The sequence below is a fragment of the Cavia porcellus genome, unplaced genomic scaffold (assembly GCF_034190915.1).
Source record: "Cavia porcellus strain 051 isolate PalLab524CR breed Dunkin Hartley unplaced genomic scaffold, mCavPor4.1 scaffold_27, whole genome shotgun sequence".
In the NCBI taxonomy this organism is placed as follows: Eukaryota; Metazoa; Chordata; class Mammalia; order Rodentia; family Caviidae; genus Cavia; species Cavia porcellus.
The window spans coordinates 37,233,664-37,254,426 of NW_026947510.1; the positions used below are offsets into that span (position 1 = coordinate 37,233,664).

The following is a 20,763-nucleotide window of genomic DNA, read 5'->3' on the forward strand; positions in this document are numbered from 1 at the left end:
ATACCCATTTGGAAACTTTTTAGCACGTTATTTTATAATTGCCTGTTGTATCCATCACTCAGCAGCAAGTGCGTTAAGTCAAGGTCCCTACTGGTTTTACGCTTGTGACCACAGCACTGGGCATAGGGTTGGTGCCCCATAAATTTTCTTGGATGAAGGAGCATGTAAAAGAAAACATGATTACAGATTACGTCTCTGGCTCAGTGTCTGATGTTCTCCTGTCTTACCCGTTTACAAGACTCTGCAGGACTGTTAGCTGAGAGTGTCTGCAGCATTGTTTGATACAGTCAGGTTGTGAGAAATTTGCTTATACACAGATAACAGTCTGGAATTTTAAAGTTTTTGTTGTGGATTCAGAATCTTGGGCTATATAGGAGCTGTAGTGATTTGGTTTTGAAGTTGAGATTTTGTTTATTGTTAAATCCTAGCCAAATCAATTAAAGGAAGGTCTTCCTTATCATTTGCTCCTCCTGCAAGGACACTGTGGCTCTCTGAATGTTCCTGTAAAACAGGAAAAATGATCACAGATCAATTGTAGTTGCTGCCCCTAAAAAAGGAGAGGTAAATAGGTGGGTCTGGCTTTGTGATGAACTAACTCTGTCTCTCTCTCTCCCTCCTTCTTTTCCTCTTTCTCCTCTTTTCTCTGCCAATAATTACAAATCTGAACAGTCACTGGGTTAATTCCTGTCTCCTAATAATAGAATATGGATAGCATATGTGTCTAGATTATTTGGAAATACATATACATATGGACAATACACACATATACACTTACACTCTGCCTTTGGCCTGATGTAATGACCCTACATGAAGATGTCTCTTTTTTAAAAAATTTGTGTTATATTTAAAGAGAAAAAACACAAAATTTTAGAAAAAGATAATAGGAGGATGACAGTGGTTAATACATTGCAGATTGCTATCTTTAAATTAGTTACTCAGAGTACAAGATAGCAGCATTTAATTGTACAATCAATATTAGCACAAACTTTCTTTTCAATGAACTAAGACAAGTTAGTATAACTGTCTTATATAAAATTATTATTTGCTTTTTCTTTCTTTTCTCCATTTCCCCATCCCAGTTTCTCTTTCCTTTTGTACTTTCTCCCCATTTTACAATATTTATTGTACATTTTGGATCTTATTTACTCTTTTAGCTCCTTGGGAAATAATGCAATATTTATACATGTGGGTCTGATTCATTTCACTTACCAATATGATCTCAAGTTGCATCCATTTACCTATAAAAGTATTCAGTTTATTATTCTTTATGGCTGAGTGATACTCCATTGTATAAAATGATTGCATCTTTTTTACCCATTTCTTGATTGATGGGCATTTCTGTTGTTTCCAAGGTCTAGCTAGTAAAAATTGTGCTGCTGTAAACATGGATGCACGTATATTGGTCTGGTACAATGTTTTTAATTCTTCTGGGAAGATACCCAGAAGGTCAAATGTCACCCCCAATCCTAGTTTTCTGAGGAATCTCCACACTGATTTCCACAGTGGTTGTACTAGTCTGTACTCCCACCAACAGTGGAGAAGGGTTCCTTTTCTCCCACAACTGTTCCAGCTTTTATTATTGGTTGATTTCTTGATAATAGCCATTCTTTCTGGGGTGAAATGGAATCTCAGTGGTTTTAAGTTTCGTCTCTCAAATGACCAGTGATGTTGAACATTTTTCACATATTTATTTGCTGTTTGTATTTCTTTATCTGAGAAGTGTGTATTCATCACAGATGCCCATTTGTGGATTGGGTCTTTAACTTTGAGAGGTCTGATTTTTTTTTTTCTTTGAGTTCTCTATAGTAATCCTTTGAGGAACAGCTGACAAACATTTTTTTCCCCACACTGTGGGTTATCTCTTCACTCTAATGGTTTCTCTTGCTGTGCAAAAGTTTTTTAGTAGACAAGATTCCAGTTGTTGATTCTTTGTGATAGTTCTTGTGTGATCGGAGTTTAATCATAAAATTTTTGCCTGTACCAATCTCTTCAAGACTTACCTATTCTGTCTTCCAGCAGACTTAGTGTTTCTGTTTTAATATTAAGATCTTTGATCCATTTCAAATTTAATTTAGTGCATGGTAAAAGCTATGGGTCCAGTTTTAATCTTCAGCATGTGTAGAGCCATTTTTTTCCAGCAGCATTTATTAAAGAGGCTATCTTTATTCCAGTGAGTGTGCTTGGCACCTTTGTCAAAGATAAAGTAGCTTAGTGTGTCTGGAGTTGTTTCTGCATCTTCTGATTTGTTCCACTGATCTTGAAGTCTGTTTTTTTTTTTTTTTTTTTTTTGCCAGTACTATGCTGTTTTTATCATAGTAGCTTTGTAGTATATTTCAAGTCAAGGGTTGTGATGCCTACTACCTTGCCTTTGTTGCTCAGAATCTCCTTTGGCATTCTTCTAGGTTTCTTCTGATTCCAAATGAATTTGAAGATTGTTTTCTCTAATTCTGTGAGACATGCTATTGGAATTTTGATTGGAGTTGTTTGACAGTTTTGGAAGTATAGCCATTTTTACTGTATTGGTTCTTCCCACACAGGAGCAAGGGATACCTTTCCATTTTCTGATATCCTTTTTAATGTCTTTTTCAGAGTACTGTAGTTTTCAACATAGATTTTTTTTATCCTAACCCTACATCTGTCTGTCTGTCTTTTTTCTTTTTCTTTTCTTTCTTTCTTTTCTTTTTTTTTTTTTTTTTTTTTTTTTTTGATGCTGTTGTGAACAGTGTTGCTTCCGTAATTTTTCTCTCAGTGAGTTTATTATTCATGTACAGGAAGGCTATTGATTTTTGAGTATTGACTTTGTATCCAGGCACGTACTGAATTTACTTATTAAATCTAGCAGTTTTTTAGTGGAGTTTTTGGGGTCTTCTGTGTACTTAGGGAGCACCCATGAGGTACTAGATCCTACTGAAATTACCTAGGTAAAGAAGACAGGGCCTCAGATTGAGACTTGCTGTATAATGGGATCAAGCCAATGCCCTTTGCTCTGTAACTTGAGCAGTAAATTATTTGACTCCTTAAGCTTCCAAATTGTTTGAATTTTGTGTTTCTTATCAGTGTGAGGATAACAGCCCATTGGTAAGATTACTGTGAACACAGTAGCATCTACCTATAGGGCACCTAAGGCATCTGCATGATAATGTTAAAGTTCTTCTGACCTCGCATTCTTGATCCTCTCCCATGGTGGCCTGAACATTTCCTGCTCTCCTGGTGAGGGTCTGTGCTATGGCCCAGCACCTGGCCCAGGATCTTTTGGATGAAGAAAGAGTTCTTTGTGCCCTCTCTGTAATTCCAGGGCCCGTCATGATGTCCAACACCTAACATTTGATCCATGTTGCTGAATTAAGGAAGAACGGCTTCAGATGGCTAAGTTCCATACTTACCATATTGTTCTTACAAAGACTTTGGGAAAGAATTCAGAATACAAAGGGAGAGTGCTTTGAAGCTTTGGAAATCAAAGGAGATCCTAGCATATCTGGCTCCCAGTTTCTCCGTTCTCATTAACTGCCCAGGTTAAGAAGCCTCTGGAGAGCAGGTGCAGTCTGGACTGTATGCTTGATCTAGAGGTCAGTGTGTGGTCTTATTAATGCCTCATATGACTAGGTCTAGAGGGTGGCAGTGAGAGGCTCATCGTAACTGTTATGTCATGTTTTCTACTACTCATGTGGCAGCCTCTTCACCCCTCCTGCTTTTCTTTCCCCTGCAGAAAGAAATGTGCTGTCATCTTGGAATCACCTTTTTCCCTCTGACCTTATCTTTTTTTTCTCTTGTCCATATCGGTTAAAGAGTGTTACGAGTCATTTAATATCAGTTGGGATTTTCCAGAGAGACAGAACCAATGGGAGATACTTTATTTGTTCATTCACTCATTAATTAATTGTGAGGAATTTGCTCCTGTGATCATGGAGGCTGAGAAGTCCCATGATCTGGCATCTGCAAGTCTGAGACTCAAGAAAGCCAGGGGTATATTTCAGAAGTCAGAGGCCTGAGAACCAGGGCAGCTGGTGGCTTATGTAAATCCCAGTCTACAGACTAGAGAAGATGAGATGAGATGTCCTAGGGCATTCTGTGAGTCGGGACAAAAAAGAGCTGACTGGTGAACTCCTCCTTCCTATGCTAATGAGCCCACAGGTTCAAACACTTCTGTCACCCCTAGACACAGAAATAATGTGTGACCTAAGTACCCCATGATCCAGTCAAGATAACATAATAAGGTTAACTTTCACAGTTATCAATAACATTTGTGTTGAAAGGAGAATGGTCTTGTCCACTATGTGTACATGGGTGTGTACATGTGCATGTTTGTGTGTGTGTGTGTGTATACACATGTTTGTACATGTAATATCATTGTGTAGGAAATAAAGGGTGAGCTTTTTGAGATATGTGTCATATCTCGAAGGACTTTACACACTTCTTTGACTCTTCATATTGAAATAACAGTAAGGCCAGATGGATGGTTGGAAGATAACAGCTACTGTGTGTGGTTTTATGGTATACACTAGTAGAGTCAGTTCTCAGTGCTTGGTGAATCAGTGAGTGAGCCAGTGGCTGCATTTTTAAGGAAGAACATGCCTTCTTGGGTAAAGCTTGCTAATTATTTCTACAAATTCTCTTTTTTATCTGTTCTCTAGTTTCCAAGACTGTGGGATATAATGATCTCTTCTGCTCTTTTCACTAGGCTTGCCCCATGGTTCATGTACAGCGTGTTAAGTGATATCAACGTTTCTCCCATCTATACATAAATGACTTTTAAAAATGGTGCCATACTGGGATTTTAGTGTTTTCTTTGTCACACTCTCCTCCCATAGGGAAACATCACTTTTACAAAGATTTGTAACATCTGATGATTAGTATCTTTCACTGATCCTGTAAAATGCTAGAGAAACAGCCAATTCCTCACTTGTTCCAGGCTGCGTGAGCTTTCTAGCAGAGGGACCACGTTATTGTGGGCACCATTTATGACATCTTCTTGGTTACACATACCTTCTCACTCTGTTACCGTGTGCAATGTTACAGGTTTTTTTTCACTGACTGTATTTTAGTTGGGTATCGTGGTGTAGTGAGACAAGCATGGTTGGTAATTAGGGCCCACTGCATCTTGGATAAAACACTTCCCCTTCCCTGCTTGTAGTTTTTCTCTGTAAAAGTTGAGACATTCAACCTGATAGTTCTCTGGCTGTAGGGCAGTTTGACCTCTAAATGCTGAAACCATGCAGGTGGGGTTTCCATTTGGAAACCAGCTCACTTTTGATGAGTGAAAAAAAAATCCCTCATTCCCATGACAGCCAAGGGAATCATATTGGTCCCTTTAGATCAAAGCTGCTTGAAATAAAAAACTTACAGGTTAGGGGGCAATTGATTGATGTCAGACCTGCTGATAATTAGCTAGAAACCAAATTGTACAGTGAACCCATGCATATCATTTAATGTGATCAGTGTTACTATTTTTCTCATTTCTGAGCTTCTAATAGTGTGATGTTTGGCTTCTTTTGTTTTTGACTGAGAACCTCAGGCCCTCTTAGTAATGGTACTGTTGCTGACCCTGTCCCAAAAGGTCCACTGGACATGTGCTGCTTGCATAGGGAGGCTTCCTTTCATGTAACTGGACTTAGCCCTAACACACTGATTTTCTCAGAGCCAGAAATCAGCTTCCTCCAATGAAGATTCATGTGAAAGAAGAACAGAGAGTGAAGTATTTGTTAAAATGACACACTGTCCTGTTTTCATCTTCACAAGAGATCTGCTTGTGAACTAATGAGAGCATTTCCCCAGCGGTATTCTCCTGCTGTAATTTGAACATGATTGTGGCCTCTCAAGTGGTTGTACCATGCGGCAGAAACTGGGTATACAACAACCATCCACTTTCTGTGTCCACCTCCCTCAGCTTTCTCCTGTCAACAGAAGAATGCGGAGACTGACTCCATTCCTTGGATGAATTTTAGGTCTTTTGTTTTGGGCTTAAAGGTTTTCCCATTCAGTGAGTACTCCTTTGCCTTCCTTCCACACCTCACTTTCTGTTCTTTAAAATCTTTGGATGCCCTAGAGGTAGGTAGCTCAGGGGTAGAGCATTACCCTGAGGTTGATCCCTAGTGCTGCAGACAAAACAAACAAAAACTTAAGCAAAACAAAACACCCTTCTTTGATTTTGGGCACTAATACCGGAAAGGAAAAGTATCATCTTTAATAGCATCCATAATTAGGAGACTTAAAGGCCATCAAAGACCAGTTCAAACTTTCTGGTGGCACAGAGAGATCTCTTCTATGGAAGCGTGCTAGGTCATAATGTCACCATGTTTTGTTTTGTTTGTTTTTGGCGGTATTGGAAATTGAACCAAGACCTTCCTACTGAGCTACATCTCCAGCCCTGATTACTTTTTTTTTTTTTTAAATTTTGAGATAGGATATTACTAATTGTCCAGGCTGGGCTTGAACTTGGTGATCTTTGTTTCCACCTCCAAGAGTTCTGGGATTACAGATTTGTGCCAACTTCTCCCCTTAATGTGCGTTCTAATAGGCCTGATTTCTAATACACCTGCCACGTGGATAGAGGCTGAGGGTGTTCATTGTCATCATAGCTGTTGGTGTAGCTGTAAGCCACCTGCATCTGGATTTCAGAGCAGCTGGAGCACTGTCAAGCCCATTGGGTTTCTTTGTTTTTCAGGATAATTTTTATTTATGTCTTTGTGTTGAGTGGCAGACATAGCCCAGCCTTTTCTTTGTTTTATACCATGTTAAAGATTTGGGTTTTGTGGGTTTAGGCAGGCATTTATAGGAGTGAAGTTAGCTGTTTATACTTTTTAGCAAATTTTATGCCCCTTCCTGCTGGTAATTTTTGTTTTTATGTGGTCATAAGCCTGAAAATCCAGTGATTTCCACAGAGCATCGCAGGAAATTGGAGGAAGGGCTGAACGTAGGAGTGAAAGTTCCCGACTCTTTAAGGATGACATTCATTTCCATCCCTGCTTCGGCACCTAACTCTGGGAGTGAGTGAGCTAGCCTGCACCAGGCATTTGGTTTACAGGTTCATTGTCAATGCTAATTGTTTCCACTTAAACAATAATGGAACTAAAATGAAATAAATGCTTCAAGAGTCCTAATGAGTGAGTTTACCTATTCTTTTAAGTCTGTTACTTTCTGTGACTTCCACATCTCCAGGAGTTGATAGCAGATTGTGAACCTGAGTTTAGAGTTTGCTTCCCGAGACACGTCAGCAGACTGTAAACTGCAAAACAGATCACTCTCTCCAAATTCCCTAACAAGTGCTGTTTTTCTTGTGTCTCTTGTAGGATTCTGTCTGATAATCACTACTTTGTTAACCTGATTCCTAAACTTTTCTGTTTAGTTTCTGACATTTTTAAACACTTGTGGTTTTAGAATTAATTGATAATGAATTTAATGGAGCTGTTGCTCCATGGACAGAAGGTGAGGATGACTATTTGTCACAGATGTTGACCACTAAGTCTAAAGTGATTTTAGGGGTTTGGGTCTTGCATGTAAGAAAGCTTAGGAATAATATGACCAATTAATTTTACTTATTTATCTTTTCATGTATATAAGATGAGTTTAAGCATCATGTGTACATCTAAAATTTCAGTAAATACAAAATAATTGTAAATGACAATGTGGGTTTTTTTCTCAGATAAATCTTGGTCTAACAACCTATGTCTGTGGCATTTTTAAAATTGTTGCTAATTTGAGAAACTAAGTGAACCTCTCTTTGAGTTAGCTTTAAAACAATTTTTATTGGCTTTTTCTCTTTGATATTTTCCTTACAGTATCTACCCTGAGACAGATACTCAAATATTGAAATAATATCTCTTTCATTTTTCCATTTAGGTTTTAAGATTTTATTATGGAAATTTCCACATGCTCAAAAGTAAGAATATAATAACTTATATATTCACCACTCAGTTTTAACAATTACCAATGTGTGATTAATCCTGTTCAATGTCCTTCTACATTGAACTAACCCCTCCCCTGCCCTATAAGTACTATATAATCTCTTGTAATTTCATCTATAAATATTTAACTATACATCTTTAATAGACTTACAAAAACAAACAGAATGTCATTATTACACCTCATAAAGCTAATAGTAATTACTTCATATAATCTAATTAATACCTAGAGTTCAAATATAATGTGTAGTTTGAGCACGGAGGGTACAACCTATAAAAGTAAAGTTTATATGTTTCAATAGCCCTGAACCAGTTATTTGGCATGAGGAAACACAAAAAATCAGTGCAATAAAAACAAGATTACTTCTGCTAATGATCGGGGCTCTCTTTCAGAGGAACACAATGGGTCATAAGAGAGTGACCTGCCGAGCAGGGAAGTGTTATAAGTCAGGGCTCAGGGATGTCCTGAGGAGGTGATACCAGTTCTGAGGCCTGCTGCAGAGAAGGACCTGACCCAGGAGCCCAGCGCACAGCTTTCCAGGGTAGGGTGGGTGGGGACTTTGCAGAGCACTGAGTTTGTTGTGTCATCTGACCCAGCAGACTTCTTTCCCTGTCAACACTGGCTTTTTCATCAGGGTGAATAAAAAGAGCCATTCAAAATACACTGATGTTGAACTTTGTGATAATTCTTGGTTGATTTGCTTATCAGTTATGCCTAATTGCCCTTGGACATTTCAGCAAAAATGAAATGGAAAATCCAGGCTATTTCAAGGGTCTTTGAAATATATAAACCCCTCTGGGCACAGACCTTCGTCTGTAATAATACAGCCACAGTTTCTGCAGGGCAGGTTCCTTCTCACGATTTGGGGCACTTACTGATTCTTTCTGGTTAAAATAAACATGACAACTTTTTTTTTCTTATACTACTACTCTGTGTGAAAACCAAGAAGTGGAAAATGAATGTATAAAAAGCAACAGTGTGCGTGGACGTGTCACACATGTATTTTCATACATCTGTGAATGTATATGTAGGTAATGGCGAGAAAGGATAGAGAAGATTGTCTTTACCAAGTTTCATCTAAATGGAATAACAAGTTATAGTACATTTTAATCTATAATAAAGATAATATGGGGGTATTATATTCATGTAATTGGGCGAAAGTGTTTCCAACCTTTTTCTTCTTGGTCCTTAAAAGAAGAATGTGAAAGAATTAGTCCTTTACATATACAACAGAGTCTGTCAACCTTACTTCAAACACAGCCAGCCACAGCCAGACTAAACATTCATAGACATGGAGTTCACAGCAGAGGTATTTTTTTTATTTACATATTTTCTGTTCTTAGGAAAATCTTCATAATTAGTGTTCTCCACTGAATTTAACCCAAAGTCAAATTCCATTGTTTTAGAAGATCATCTCAAGTGTTTAGCTTCTGCCATTCCTAAAACAGTGCTGGTTTTGATGAGATTATTACTCTGCTTCATTTCTCCCCTTGATCTGCCAGACACCTCTGCCCTGTGATCACCAGGGACAACTGGAGTTTTCTTCCCAGTAGGTGGGATAGCCAGAGGAGGGCTAGAGTTGTAGCAGACTCAGCTTGTCTTTATTTGCTCAACCAATCTTCTGGGGCTGGCAGCTCTCCTAAGCGAACCAGAAGATTATTGTTTACATCTGCCAGGAATTCATTCTGTCTTTTATGAGCTTTCATCCTCTTCAGAGACCATTTTGCACACCTCGATTGTCAGAAGGGTTTGGGATGTTATTGCAGTAGTACAGAGATTGCATATCAACAACTTAGTCTACTGTGACTTGCAGTACTCTGCTGCTCTTAAAATTTATTTCCTTGGCAAAAATATTTGTTTTTAATAAGAGAATAGAGTGCTTATTATTTACTTGGTCAAGATTACTAAGTGTGAAAAATTGATAAATATGAAGGACTTAGTACTGTTTTTGTTATTGTTGTTGTCAGCTAGCAAGCATTTATTGTGCTTCTGCATTTAAGATACTTTCAAGCACCATGGGGAAAGAAAAGCAGATAACCTTTGGTCTTATCTTTAAGGAACTTGTAGCCTAGTTGAGGTAAGATCTGTGTGTAATAGCATAAAGCACTATGTGATCAAAGCCAAATGCAAGTGTGTGCTAAAGGAGTTTCAAAGAGGGAGAGAATTCATTACGAATGAATGACAGTGACAGCAGCCAGTGTTTCTAGAGAGTTTGCTGTATGCTAAGTATTGATCAGATAGTTTACAGGTATTTACTCATTTAATCTTCAGTTCAACCAGGGAAGAGATACACTTTTTTTTTTTTTGTCTTTTTGAGACAAGGTCTCTCTATGCAGTTCAGGCCAGCCTTGAGCTCACTTTGTAGCTAGGCTGGTCTCTAATTCACAACGATCCTCCTGCCTCAGCCTTCTGAGTGCTGGGATTACAGGAGTGAGCCACCATAAGCGGCTTGAGATACACTTCTATTATTCCTGTTTTTACCAGCTTACAATACTGAGTGAGGTTAACTTACTTGTGTAGGTTCCCATACCAAGGAAATTGTAGAGGTTCCATTAGATTGGGCTGCCTAACCTTAGAACGACCATCTTATCCATGTCTAGGAAAACTTGACTGAAAGGGCGGACCTCAGAATCAAAGGAAGCCAACTACCATGCAGAAGGGTCTGCTGAGGCGGAGGAATATTGAAAAGTGAGGGTGCGGGGTGTGTTTACAGGGCCTCAGTGCAGGTTAAAGGCACTTGGACTTGATTCAGTAAGCAGTGGGAGAATCAGTGAATGAAATTTGAAGGAAAATACCGTGATCACCCTGAGAAAATAGAGGGACCCTGGATTTGCTAGGGCAGCCCCTGGGGTTTCCAATAATTTCTGCTTCATCCTTGTGAGTGTCCAGGGGTTCCTTTGATTTTTCCACTAGCTCTTTTCTCTCAGCCTTGAGGGATCAATACATATCAAATTTCAATCATGTACCTTTTGTGATTCACTGTGCTTCCAAGCAACTCTTGTGAGCCCTAGGACCTGCCAAAGAACTCCCCTTGGACTGATGGCAGAATTGTATTCTCCCCCGAGTTCTTGTTATGATTCTCTAGATTGGCAGCCCTTGAATCCACATTTCGGAGCAACCCTGGAAACCCAGGAAGAGAGTGGTTTCTTGTAGAGGCCACTCTAGGACAACTGATATAGCCTTGAGAATGTAGAGGCTGATTTAGAGGCATTTTTGTGATCATCTGGTCAAGACTGCATATATTTAGAGAACAAGATTAGAGGAGTAACTATAGTTTTCTACTTCGTGGAGACTAATCTGGAATTTAAATACAGAATAAAGCACTGGTAGCTCAAAGAAGCAACCCAGCTTGATATGAAATGGCACGGAGGTCTGAAAAGACAGGGAGGCCTGAGAACAACGGTTATGTTACTATATTGATAACTCTTTTTAGACAAAGAAAATATATGATTAAGAAATATGTTGGCAAGATCTTCCCAAGATTATTCACTGGGAAGGAGGCCCAGGACTCAGCCAAGCAAAGAAAATAATAGTGTTTGCTGAAATTGTGAAAGAAGAGCATTAAAGTCTGAGAGTAGAGTGAAGCCATGTACTGAGGAGAGAATGCAAGCAGGAGTCCCACTATGACACAGTGTGATACGGTTAGAAGGATCCCGGCAAAAGCCAGAGTAGAGGAGAACTTGAAATGGTAAGCCCGGCCGCAGGTGGGGAGGGGCAGGGCTCAAGCATAAACTCTGTTCCTTGGGTATGTTTTAAATATTTAATGACAGCACAGTCCATTTATTGCTTTTATATTTTATTTTAAATCATGGCAGGCTCTTCTCCAGTCTTAACACAGGAGGCAAACTTGATCATTTGCTAGGGTCTTGACATAAAAGTGTCCATAGTTATGCTAATGGCCAATCTTAGGGTTAACATAAAATTTGTCTTTCTGGTTCCAACATTGGACTACTAAGTTTTTTCCTAAGAGGGGGGAACAACAACAAAAACAAGAAATCAAGCTGGCAGCCACTGAAATTTCATGGTAGGGGCTTGGTTGAAGGCTGTTTGAAGAAGTGGGAACTCTCTGACATGTCTTTCCTGGAGGTCAGATGTGTTTCAGCATATTGGCCAACCTTAGTCTCTGTGGAGCAGGTTCTCTCCAGAGCCCTTGTTCCCTGCTGAAAGTCTCTTCCTTCTCTCTCCCTTTGTTGTTTCCTCTGATACCTGCTACACATGCTTTCCAGGGCACAGGATCCAAACTGGTCTGCTTAGTGTAACTTGTACAAGAAGACAGGACTGATTGCTCTCCATGTGCAGATACAGGCAGATACAGTGATACTCCTGCCAGATGCTCTGTGTACTCAGTGTCATGAGCATGAATTTATAATGTGATTTGAAAAGGGGCAGAATATTTAAAGATATGGTTACTGTGCACCCCTGGGTGCTTTGTGATGTTGAGGTAACTGAAGTGTAGTGGAGCCCAGATCTCCTGCCAATGCCCAAAAGAAAGAGGTGGCTCTGGGGATGTGGGAGAGGGTACACAGTTTTGTTTCTTTTTTTTTATTGTCTAGACACAGAATAGCAGGTAAATCAATTAATTGGTTTCTGAGGGGGACCCTCCTCTGGGGTGTAGAACTCTCCTTTCCCCCCCTCCTCCATCTTCATAGGGCATTTGTTCATTTTGTATAGATTTAGAGAATGTACAGGAATATTATAATTATCGTAGGATCTAATAATATACTATTCCTGTGAATTTATTTTTGTTTCTTTTCAGTATTAGGTTTTACATGCAAAGAATTGGATTACTAAGAATCTTTACTTCATGACACATTATCTTCATATTTTACTGATTTAAAATATGTAATAAGCAACTTTTGAACTGTTCTGACAAACAGTCACGAACTGAGTGGCTTATAGACAGCAGAGGTGGTTTCTCTTATGGTTCTGGAGGCTGGAAGTGTGAGATTACGGTGTCAGCACAGTTGGTTTCTCAGGAGGGCCGTCCTCTGGGTTGTAGACTGCCCTCTTCTTGCTGTTCCTCACATGGCAAGAGGGTGAGGGAGCTCTTTAGTGTTTCTTAGAAGGCACTCACTCATCCCATTCATGAGGGCTGCACACTCCTGGCCTAGTCACTTTGCCAAGGTTCCACCTCTTTAATACTTTCGTTTTAGAGGTTAGGTTTTGGGGTGGATGAAGTTGGGGGATACTTTTAGTCTGTCATAGTTACCATAAAGCCCATTCCCAAAAATAAAAAAGCCTTGAAAATAGCCTACATCTGTCCAGAGGGTGGCCTTTCCCACATCATCTTCTCCTGCCCAAAGTGGCCACTATCTGATCCCATGTGCATTTCCCTTCCCTCCCCATTTAGTCTGTTTTCTTTCATCTATGAGGTTCTAAAACGAACAACAGAAAAATGTAAAGCATACATTGTTAAGATTTAGATTTAAAATGTCCCCTCAGACTTTCATATGTTCATGAAAAACAAACAAAAAAAGTCTAGGGCTTTTTGGAAAGTGTTTGGATTATGAGGGCACCATACCATTGAGTTCATGGAGGAGTTCAGGTGGAGCCTGGTTGTAGGGATGACTACCTAAGGATGTGGTGTATTCTTGTCCTCAGCTCCTTACTTCTGTTTGCTCCCTAATTGCCATGGTTTGAGCAGCTTTCCTTTGCCACGCCCCTTGCCTTTCCACCACCAGCTATGGACTGAACTCTCTGAAACTGTGAGCCAAAATAAATCTCCTGTAAGTTACAGGTGTCAGGTATTTTGTCTCATCAACAGAAAGGTGACTAATACATACACATTAAAGTATGTGTCTGTATAGTATGTATTCATTTTTAATTGCCTTTAAGTTATAAAAAGCACACCAGACTGTATGTGTGCAACCTTTTGGGGGACTTTGTTTTTTGCCTTGATTTTCTACTGCTAATGTTCATGTTTATTGTTTCATGTCACTGTAGTCATTTACTTTATCTGCTATATGATGTCCCATTGTGTGTGATTATTCTGTGTTCATTCACTTTCCTGCTGATGAACATTGAGGTTTGTGCTAGGATTTTTACTCTTGTGAACAGGCTTGCCATTCGTGGATATCTGTATACTCACGTGGCTGTGTGCAAGATACTCCTTTGTGTACATAGCTGCATTTTTTGGAAACCAGTACTACTGTACTCCATGCTGGGGAACATTCATGGGAATCACAGTGAAGATAAATCCTCCGTACTTCTGATTTTTGTTTAGTGTGAAGAAGTAGCAGGTAAATTTTGTAGGAGATGAGACAACTTATCACATAACTGTGTTCCAGCCTCAATCTTCCAAGCCCCACTCAGTGCTTAGGACATTGCTGGATGCACAGTAGGCACTTTTTAAGATATAGTTCAAGACTGTCTACCCTTTATGACTTCATCTTATATGAGATCTCATTCTCTATAAGATTAATCTTTTGTTCATCCTTGTATTCTTTGCATTATTTGACTTAACATTTACCATGAGCTGAGCAGACTTCATCATCATGAGAACTGGTTTCTACCCTTAAAGAATTTGCAGTCCAGTAGGGAGAGGATGTATGTGAATGGAGCATTATAACGTGTCATACTGTGTACCTGAACACTGAGGTCATAGAGAAAGATGCCTACCTCACTTAGGAGGGAAGATTTCTGTGGGTCAAGAGTGGGCAAATAGTGTGGAATCTCATATTTAGTGAATGAGTAAAATGGATTAGAAGACCAAGGAGGTCGACTGTTTCAGGGATGTTAAAGGCAGGGAAAACATGACAAGTCAGATGGCTTGCTTATGTCTTTATCTGCTCAGTTTGGGGTTTCATAGATAGACCAGGATAATTTTCACTTACTATCAATATTGGACTCACAGCAGATCATAGAGATCTGTGTTTCCTATTGACATCTACTTACATTTTACCTTCATGGTGTATCCACTTGGCTAAGAGGGCAGGCCTGACCCTGTGTCCAGTGTGGGAGCAAGATCCCAGTGACTTCTCTCTGTTAGTCTGTTCGATAGGCTACCCATGGAATTCAGTATGAGCGAGTGGTCATGGAGTAGTGTTTTTCTCTCAAGGGACTAGACCAGCATAACTCCATTGCAGGGAAGCAGCAGCAGTACCTGCTGGGGAAATTCTGCTGCCTGCTTCTGGTATCTTACCCCCCAGCCAGCGCTCTTCCTCCACCCTATCTCTGCCCCCAGCTGCTTCAATCTATTTGCTTTCTAGTGACAAAGCACTTGGGAGACTGCAGAGATGGCTGCGTCACCACATCCATCCGTGACCATCTGTTCCCAGAGACTGTGTGGCTAGCAGAGGGAGTGATGATTTTGAGGAAGAGGACCAGAGGGGGCTGGGTGAGTAGCAGGAGTCTCTTTTCTCAGGGAAAACTGCTAGTCCTCTATGACCAATTCCCCTTCTAACTAGAGAAATTATACAGCCACTGCACATACAGACACATACACTTGGGAAGATAGGGTGGAATTGTACCAAATAAAATTTTTATTGGAATGGATGGTAGTAGAGATTGTCTTACAACATGATATAATACAATGATATTTTTTGGATGACTCTTGGAAGTTTTTATTTTAAGTCTGCCTTATTAGAGGTTTCAGTTCTTTATATTCTTCTACATAGCTAACTCTATGGTGTAGAAGACAGACTCTAAAGTTTGATAGACCTCTGTTTGAACTCTGCGGGTTGTTAAGTCTTGGCATATTGTACAACCTCTGAGGCTCAGTTTCTTCATTTGAAAAATGGGCCACTGATAAAACCTAGCTTTCACATTGGGTTATTAAGAGAGTTATGTAATATGTAATGCATATTAAATATTTCACAACAGTTTTTTATGAACTAATTTGAATTGGGGACCCATTTGTTGCTTTTATAAAAAGTTTACCCAGTAAGATGAGTCAGTTAGTTGGCCATCTTAACACCAAATGCACTGTCTTCTGTAATGCTTAGTAAATTTTTTTTTTAGTGTTATTTGGTGTAAAGGTTAAGTGGAAAGATGACTGTACAGGCAGAAGAGACACCTCTGCTGAACGATACCCCTCACATACTTTCAAAATAGAGCTTTTAAAATAATCTGATCTCCTGAAAAACTTTCTCAATAAAACTCTTTTTTTTTTTCAACCTGGCTATTGTCTCTGTGTTTGTTAACAGCGTTCTCTTTGCTTTCATATATTCAGCTCTGCAATGTCGTAGTTATTTATCTGTATGTACTTTTGTGTGTGTTTGTCCCATCACTTTCTTTATAAAACATATTGCTGCTGGTGCATGGCAAGAGATGTTCTTTTCCTTCCCCACGGAAATGCTATTTTTCCTCTCCTTTAGGAGCTGCAAGATAATTTGGCTGCATGTTCATTGTGTATCAGTATATCACTGTGCCTTTCATCTCTTAGATTGACATGTGATTAAGGAAATAAATATGGAGACAGTCACTTAAGCATAGTATATATTGCTGAGTGTGTGTTATCTTTGTAACTTCCTTTACACTGAATTGTGCTGAAATCTGTCAAAGGATATTGAAGACATACCCATATAAAACATTTAATGTTCTGGCATTTTCGTACATGTTAAACTGAAGATGTATTGTCCAACTTTTTAATGATGTTATAAAATGTGGCCCAGATTCACAGACCTCTTTAGAAAATTGTGATAGGAACAGATTCTAATGAATTAAAATAGAGATTTTTCTATCTTATGTAATTATCATTTTGAAAGCTAAATAAGAAAGAGGGGTATGGACAGAGATAAAACTGGTATAGAGAAAGTCGGAGAAAAGAGTAAGGAGGATAAACCCAATATTCTGGCTGGCTAAGGCAGGAGGATCACAAGTTTGAACCTCATTTGAATGCCTTAGTAAGACCCTGCCTCCATATTAAAAATAAAAAAAGGCCAGGGGATATAGCTAAGTGTGAAGGCCTTGGATTCAGTTCCCAGTTTAAAAAAAAAAAGAAGGAATGATAGTAGCAAAAGCTGTGCATTTAAGGAATTGGCAATTCTTTCATCAGCTATTGGAGTTCTTCTTGCTAGGCACAGGGTTTGTCCTGGGGTCTCTTTGCTTTTGCTGGACCCAGGTGTCCCAAGTGAAGTAGGTTGTACTGTGGTCCTGCGGAGTTTTGCATATCAGTGAGAAAATAGCAAATGCTACTGGTGCAAACTGAGGGGAGAAGTCTAGTAAGATATGAGTCCTAGAAAGAAAGACTGTTATTTCTCAGTTCAGCTGCGTTTCATTTGATGGGTTCCATGATTCATGGAGTCAGATCTGAGGAGCTTCTAGTTCTTCCCTTCTTAATGTCTTTACATGGTCACTAGACACAAGATTTATGTTCTTATGACACCTGCTCCTCCTCAGTCTTTCTCCAGTCAGTCCTGCACTGGGGTGGGGGGCACCTCAGCTGCTCCCTTGTCTCTGACCCAGCCATGGATTTAGGGAACTTGGGAGTCTCATGTTCAGCTCTCTTAGCATGTTAAGTTGGCGTTTCTCATATTACCAGTGACATCCTTCTTTTTCCTTGCATCAGCTCATAGAATGTTAGAGTTGGAAAGGGACTTGCAGCCCTCATGGTCTCTTTCATCTTAGAATGTAGGGGAAGAAACATCTTTCTCCACTGTCCATCTCAGTTTCTTCAGTGAGCTTGTAAATTAGAACTAGATCAAGAAGAGCAAACCAAACAAATTATTAAGGCCCACAACACAGATCATGAGGGAAGCCCCACAGATGAGTAACTCAGAGGTACAAAATAGTCTTCTTTTTTTTAGCACTTAGCACTTGTCATTCTTTGATATTAATATTAGTTTTTTTTTTTGTTTCTTTGCCTAATATTTATGTCCTTTCATCAGAATGCCTGCTGCCCCTGCTGCCCCGATATCGAGAACCATGCCTGGTGGGGGCTGGGGATTTAGCTCAGCGGCATAAGCACCTGCCTTGCAAGCAGGGAGTCGTGAGTTCGATCCTCAGTACCGATTAAAAAAAAAGACAAAACCATGCCTGGAATGCAGTAGACAAGTATCTGTTGAAACAATGAATGTGTAATATTTGGGCAAGTAATTTAAACTTCTTGTACTCTTTAATTTTTCTTATAAGGTAGGGTTGCACATAAAACTTACTTCATTCAGTGAGAAATAAGGGAGTTCATTCATTCTTAAGTATTTATAACCAGTCTGGCACATGGTAAATGCTCAATAAAGGTGCCCTATTATTGTAATTATTAAATATTTGGCTCTCTCACTAGTCTGAAAACTTGTTGAGAGCAGTGACTATTTCTTACATCATTTTTTAACTTCTGGGAGCAATTTGGCTGACACATGGTTGATACTTTGCTTGTTGAGCAGATATATGAGTAAATTACAGAGAAATTGTAAGCAGTACATCTGCAGATATTTGTTAAAATACACAGGTTTCCTTTTTTTCTTTTCCCCCCGAGCTACAGTTGGTGAATCTATCCAGAATAATCGGTTTATGTTGTACCTTAGTTTGTCACTTAGGCGATGGGGGGGGGGGTGTGTTCAAAAATTTAGTTTTATTGCCATGGTTTGGCAAAAAAAAAAAAAAATTTCTTGAGCACTGACAGCAATGGCAGAGATTTGGGTGCGTTATAAACATCATCTCAGCCGGGAAGATGTGTAGAAGCTACTTAAGAGCTCTGTCATTCATAGTTGGTACTTCCCAGAAACGCCTGCTGCCGGAGGGCATCCTTAGCAGATGCAGGATACTGTGAAAGACAAGGTCAAGAGAGACACATATTTTTCCCCATTTTCAGGGAACAGTGGAAAGTTTCAGAGGATCCTTTTCAACTTGAGCCATCATTTGACCTTGGGTCTCAGTTTCTGCAGTAGAATTAAAGAGTAAGACGAGATCATCTCCATCCACATCTTCTTACTTTTTAAGTTTCCTGATTCTATGCAAACTTTAAGAAAGCTGCAGAGTGATGAAGAATTTAAGTGTGGGGGACAGTTTAAGTGGAGGCATGGATAAAATAGAAGGGGATGTTATTATAAGAACATTGGGCAAGTGGCTAAATGGCATAGAGGATCTGTTTGTGAGAGGAGAGCTAGAAAATTATAGTAATTAAGTAGAAAATGAACTTAAAACCCACATGTTAACAAAAGGCTTTCTGATCGCCTAGTTTGGGTGAGTGCATTTAATGTAACTAAGTTGCATGTTGGCTCTTCCAATGGGCAACTGATTTGTGAGTCTTTCCCATAACTGAATCCTAAGAGATTTCCAATCATATCCATAAGGTAATGCAGTCTGGCAAGAGAATTTGGACCTTGACAAAATCTCTTGCCCAATTTGGTTTCCAGAAAGGCCAACTTGCATAATATGAAAGTAAATTGAAGACAAAAAGTTAAAAAACCTCACTTGTTTGATGAAATGCCATAAAGTATAATTTTTTACATAACCCGTTACTGGGGAGAATATTTTTTACTATTGAGCCTGGCCTTTCCTGGCGCAATTTTCCAAAAAAGCTAAGTCACTACAGAAATCGCTCTAAATCATGGAAACTCACATGGATGTGCAAATGTGGTTTTACCCTGTGATCTGCGCGCTTTCCTAATATCTACATTGGTTGTTTTATTAGTCTTCTGTTGCCTTATAGCAAATTACAACAAAGGTAATGGTTTAAAACAACACACATCTATTTTCTCGAAGTTTCTATGGATCAGGAAACTGGACATAGCTTCTGGGTCTGCAGAGGGTCTCGCAGAGGTGTAATTGGTGTGTTAGTGAGGGCTGTGGTTTCATCTGAGGCTTGACTGGTGAAGAACCTATTTTCATTGTGCTGTAAGCACAGAGGACTTCAGTTTCTCATACGATGTTGATTCTCAGTTTGATATTATGTGGGCCTCCCAACCAAGCACCCTATAACACAGGACTTTCTCCTTCAAAATTAGCAAGGGAATTTACTTCCTTATAGATGTGGCCTCGGCCAATCCCCGCTACCCCATCATCCTTGTAAGGTAGAAGTGAGGGGAACCAAGACACAAAATTACTCAATGAAGTGTCTAAATGTAAAGCAGCTATTGGTTGCATGGGAATGAGAATTACAGGTTCATTAGTAGCAAAAAATAAATATTTGCTAAATATTTACCACATGTCAGGCGTGTTAAGAGCTTTGAGTTAGAACATTCCTTTTTCATGCTCAGCACCACCCTCTGAGTTAGGTGTAACAATTATGTACTAAACTAAAGATGGAGTTGCAGTTTGAAGAGTAAAGAGGTTATACAACCTGATAGAAAATAAAATGCACGGCCTGAACTGGAACACAGTCAACCAGATTCCAGAAGCTACTCTCATCGCTCTTTCAGGATCTTTCCATTAGCGCATAATACTATGTGCAGGGTTCTTTCTTTGTTCTGTCAGATGCTTAAATCATTGCTGTCCTGCAAAAGGGTGATTCTAATAGGTTTCTCTTTTCAAAGTACATTAGTAAAATGGATGCATAACATTCTTTCTTTTTCACTTGAGCCAGACTCATTTCTTGAAGACACTTAGGCAACATTGAAGGAAACCAGCATTTAGCAGGATTTTTATGTATTAATAACATCTATACTGTGTACATGTTAAAAAATCAAATTCAAATTCACTATATCACTATCTTTATATTCCTGTTTTAAAAAAATTTGGTTTTGGCTCTCATTTATGGTAAAGGTATTTATATAATTATGGTAAAGTATTTATATGTAAAATTTACCATCTTAACCATTTTTAAGCGTACAGTTCACATTCATATTGTTGTACAACCATCACCACTATCCAACTCTTACAATATTTACATCTTCTCCAACTATTCTACTTTGTGTCTATGAATTTTAACTCTTCTAGTTATCTCTCATATAAGTGGAATCATGTCGGGTTTGTCCTCTCATAGCTGAT

At 39.2% G+C, this 20,763-nt stretch overlaps 1 protein-coding gene across 7 annotated transcripts in view; it reads left to right on the forward strand.

Moving 5' to 3' along the window:
- Nucleotides 1-20,763, forward strand: part of Etv6 (ETS variant transcription factor 6) — a 214,068-nt gene that overhangs the window by 23,983 nt on the left and 169,322 nt on the right. Inside the window, exon 2 of one of the 7 annotated variants that reach the window (XM_013153143.2) lies at nucleotides 15,108-15,235. The exons of 5 other annotated variants lie outside the window; for them this stretch is intronic. In XM_013153143.2, the coding sequence (XP_013008597.1) occupies nucleotides 15,203-15,235 (33 nt within the window). In that variant the 5' untranslated portion in view covers nucleotides 15,108-15,202. Of the gene's footprint in view, nucleotides 1-15,107; nucleotides 15,236-20,763 lie in introns of those variants that run through there. One more of the 7 variants, XM_063238242.1, reaches the window with a different exon arrangement.